Raw genomic sequence first — 4,907 nt, 5'->3', positions numbered from 1 at the left:
TGAATGTTACTTATTTTATTATTAATTTGAAATATTATAAATTTATAATTTATTTATTTAAATTTAATAACTCATGAAAAATTAATTAATTTAAATTGATAACTTATATTTTAAAAATAAATAATTTATACTAATTAATTGAGCATGTTAGATTTATAATTTTCATAATTAATCATATGAAAGAATGTAACATTATCTTAATTAGGCATACGTGATAATCATATGTGAAACATTTAAATAAAATATTCATGTACTAAAGAAATGTGGGTATTATACCGCAATAGGTGTATGACAGACAAATCCAGGCATGATTTAACCTTATTCCATGTTAAAATATCTTTACTTGTCAACAGACTCTTTCAGAGGGAAACTTGCATGAAATTTCAGCCATTTTTGCGAGCTGAGAGTTGATTCATTTGTCAATCTAAAGTGACTAACGAGAGAGCTATTTTTTTAAAATGCTTACTGATCTAGGAAGCATTAAAATAAATTATCTAGCACTGCTATCACTGAAGTTGTTTATGATATAAAACAGAACATTAATAGGTAAGCTTATCTTATATGTGATATTTTTTCTTTAAAAAATGGTATCAACAAAAATGTTACATTGAGTATAAAGTCAAACAAAAATATGATGCAACCCCGCGTTGGAAAATTTGAGTAAAATGATTGTTGATGGAACAGGATGATATCAGAATTTGAAAACTGCTTATATTGCACTCTAGCTCTTGTTAATGATCAAAGTACTCTCAAATACAAATCAATCTTATCAATTAAGAAACTGAATCAGGTTGATGGAGCTATCAAGAAAGCATTTGGAAGCGTCCAGCTCTTATTTCCTTGTTTACATTGAACTTATAGTTCTTCTCTCATGCCTCCACTTGCAGGGTCTTAACATGTTTGGTTTAGCAAAAGCAGCCCTTGCAGTTAGAGGAAATGACACTGATCAGCAAGCTCTACTCCAGTTCAAAGCCAGGATAACTGGCGATGAGCTCAGGGTTATGGAGTCGTGGAATAGTTCTATTCATTTCTGTCAATGGCATGGTGTTACATGCGGTCGTAAGCATCAAAGAGTCACCAAGTTGGAACTACAATACCTCAAACTCTCGGGAGCTTTATCACCATTCATTGGAAATTTGAGCTTTCTCAAGGAGTTGAATCTTGTGGGCAACAACTTCTACAACCAGATTCCTCAAGAAATTGGTTATTTAAGAAGATTGGAAACATTAGAGCTGATCAATAATTCCATCAGCGGTGAAATTCCTTCCAATTTATCAGCTTGTTCTAAGCTCGCAATTGTTGATATGAGAGGCAACCGGATAACAGGAGAAATACCTGCTTCGCTTGGTCTCTTGTCAAACTTGAAACTCTTGAGATTTAGCAACAACAGCTTGAGAGGGAGCATACCGCCTTCATTGGGGAACTTGTCATCCCTTCAGGTATTTGCTTTTGCTATAAATGGATTAACTGGGATTATACCTGAAGTTTTGGGGCAACTAACCAATCTTTCATTTTTTACAATATCATCAAATGCAATTTCTGGTATTGTTCCTTTGGCAATGTTCAATCTCTCCAATATTAGAGTCTTTGATATTGGTCTAAACAAAATTCAATGTACTCTTCATTCTGACTTAGCAATCAATATGCCTTATGTTGATTTCTTTACCATAGGGTTAAACCAAATCTCTGGACAAATCCCTGTTTCATTATCCAATTGCTCCAATCTAAATATACTTCAGTTTAATGATAACAGACTTAGTGGGAACGTGCCTTCATTAGAAAGGTTGGATAAACTGTATAAACTTTACATGGGCACAAACCATTTGGGGCATGGGAGAGAAGGTGACTTGAACTTCCTCTGCACTTTAGTCAATAATACCGAACTAGGAATTGTATATATAAGTAGAAATAATTTTGGAGGGGCATTTCCTGAATGCATTGGCAATTTTTCTCGTACGCTTCTGCATTTAAGAATGGAACAAAACAAAATATGGGGAAGAATCCCTGATGGGATTAGAAATCTCATTAATTTGGAGTGGCTAGAAACATCACAAAATCAACTATCAGGTCCCATTCCCTTTGATATCGGGAGGCTGCAGAAGCTAAAGATTTTTCTTGCTGATGGTAATTTTCTCTCTGGGACTATTCCCCATTGTATTGGTAATTTAACAACGTTAACCGAACTTGCTTTAGATGTTAACAATCTTCATGGCAACATTCCTTCAAGCCTAGCTAATTGCCAAAATTTGGTTTCTTTGGGTCTTTCTTACAACAATCTTAGTGGATCAATACCCGATAAAGTACTTGGGATCTCATCCTTGTCCATTACACTAGACTTATCAGCAAACTATTTAACTGGTAACCTTCCTGTTGGAGTAGAAAAACTGCAAAATCTAGGTGAATTCCATGTTTCTAAAAATAGGTTATCTGGTTCACTTCCAAACAGCCTTGGTAGCTGTTTAAGACTGGAGAAGTTGTTTTTAGATGGCAATGTATTTGAAGGGCCCATTCCTACATCTTTGAGTTCATTGAGAGGTCTTGTGGAATTGGACGTTTCTGACAATAATCTTTCAGGTGAGATTCCAAAATTTCTTGCGAGCATAGTGTCATTAAAGTATTTAAATCTCTCTTTCAATGCTTTTGAGGGAGTGGTACCAAGTGAAGGAGTCTTTAAGAATGCAAGTGCCACGTTTGTTGAAGGAAACAGTAAGCTTTGTGGAGGCATCCCTGCATTACATTTACCAAGATGCAACTTAAAAACATCATCAGACACTTCTTTTAGAATAAAAATTGAAATTGGCGTTATTTTAGGAGTGACTTTTGTATTCGTTTTTGTCCTCTTCTTGTGGTTTAAAAAGAAGAAAGATCAGCAGCGAACAACAATTTTTGCCGAAAATTCACTTTTACGGATAACGTACCAAAGAATCCTAATGGCTACTGATAGATTCTCCACACAAAACTTGGTGGGTTCTGGAAGTTTCGGTTCTGTATACAAAGGAATTCTTGAAGAGAGTGGAGCAGTAATTGCAGTAAAAGTGCTTAATCTTTTGAATAGTGGTGCATCAAGGAGTTTCTTAGCTGAATGTGAGGCCTTGAAGAACATTCGACATCGGAATCTTGTCAAGTTATTAACAGCCATTTCAGGTGTTGATCACCAAGGCAATGAATTTAAAGCGTTGGTTTATGAGTTCATGGCGAATGGAAGCTTGGAGGACTGGCTGCATCCATTTGATGACATGAATGGATCAAAAGCAATGAGAAACTTGAGCTTCGTCCAAAGAATTAACGTGGCAATAGATGTTGCTCATGCACTTGAATATTTGCACCATGGTTGTGAGGTACCAATCATTCATTGTGACCTCAAGCCAAGCAATATTCTACTTGATGAGAAAATGGTTGGTCATATAAGTGATTTCGGCTTAGCAAAAATCCTTTCTGTAAACACGATTAACTATTCTACTAATCAGTCAAGCTCCCTTGGATTAAGAGGAACTATTGGTTATACTCCACCAGGTAAGTTCACTTTATTAATTTCTTCTTTTATTTGAAAGCAAAACATACAATATAAAAACATTTCTTTGTATCTTTACAGATTAGACGTTAGAAGCTATCTTTATATTCTTCAACAGTTTTCCTTTGCAATTAATTCTAATTATTATTTGTGATGAATTAATTGTAGAATATGCGATGGGAAGTGAGTTATCAACAAAAGGTGATGTGTATAGTTATGGCATCCTCTTGCTAGAAATGTTTACAAGGAAAAGGCCAACTGATGAAAGTTTCAAAGAAAATTTAAGTCTTCGTAACTTTGTTAAAGCAGCTTTGTCTGGACGAGTGATTGAGATTATAGATCCCATTCTTCTTCAAGAGAGAGCTAAACAAGGAACAGTCACAAATATCACCTTCAACAAGATCAATCTTGGAAATGACATACATTTTCAATGTTTGAATTCAATATTTGAAATAGGGATCATCTGTTCTGCTGATTCACCAAGTAAGAGGATGGACATGATTGATGTTGTTTCCAAGCTTTGTTCTATTAGATACAAGGTTCTTACCAAACGTTATATGATGCTAAATCCGCAGGTATGTAATAATGTCTTCTTATGCTGAAGTAAACAACTTGCATTATTCTTTAAAAAATCAATCATTACATGACTTAAAAACATAAATTCTTGTTTTCAAATTTTGTAGGTACCTAAGGTGCTGTAATATCAATGGAACCGAGCGGCTTATTTTAGGCAGAGTGCAACTACTCTCGTTTATTCATAGCGTATTGTGTATTTTCAGGACTACTGATTTCTCCTAAGAAAACTTTAAGAATAATATGTTATAGTGTGTTTGTAATTTCTATTGAAAAAAACCACTTCCCTCTGTAAATCCATAAATTAGAACTTTGTGCTGGTAATTAAATCTACTATGGTCTTCTATTGCATATTTGCAACTGTTGTATATTTTGCCTTTATATTTTATTTCTTTAATAAATGACAAAATTCGGATCACATAACTTCTATCACTATTTATATTTATTATATAAATCTTATATATTTCTAGTTTTAATATTCTTAAGAGTCCATATATAAATATAAATGATAAAAGAAATCCAAAATCCAAAATTGTTTTAATTCAAATCATGAATATTAATCAAGTTTTAATATTCAAATCCCATATTTATATTTTATTCTTATTTTTAAAGATTTTTATTTTTATAATTTTATAATTAAGATTAAAATTATAAATCTTGTAAATATTGAGGATTGAATTTATTTTAGATTTGAGATCAAATTGATTAAATGTATAAATATTAAAGGGCTAAATTTACTATTAGGCTAATAAAACAAAACTCATGTTAGACTTTCCTTAAACAATTAATGAAAAAATGACTAAAATATTTAATTTGAAAAGTT

The 4,907-nt window shown here is 32.9% G+C and overlaps 1 protein-coding gene across 1 annotated transcript; it reads left to right on the top strand.

Annotated features, from left to right (window-relative positions):
• The first annotated feature begins 794 nt into the window (after window positions 1-794).
• Window positions 795-4,507, top strand: LOC108472088 (probable LRR receptor-like serine/threonine-protein kinase At3g47570). Its single transcript, XM_053027657.1, has 3 exons — window positions 795-3,513; window positions 3,680-4,086; window positions 4,195-4,507. The coding sequence occupies exons 1-3, from the start codon at window positions 795-797 to the stop codon at window positions 4,210-4,212; spliced, it is 3,144 nt and encodes a 1,047-aa protein (XP_052883617.1). The 3' UTR covers window positions 4,213-4,507.
• Window positions 4,508-4,907: the final 400 nt, after the last annotated feature.

Source organism: Gossypium arboreum, chromosome 5 (genome assembly GCF_025698485.1).
Source record: "Gossypium arboreum isolate Shixiya-1 chromosome 5, ASM2569848v2, whole genome shotgun sequence".
Lineage (NCBI taxonomy): Eukaryota > Viridiplantae > Streptophyta > Magnoliopsida > Malvales > Malvaceae > Gossypium > Gossypium arboreum.
This window is presented reverse-complemented; position numbering and strand designations above follow the sequence as displayed.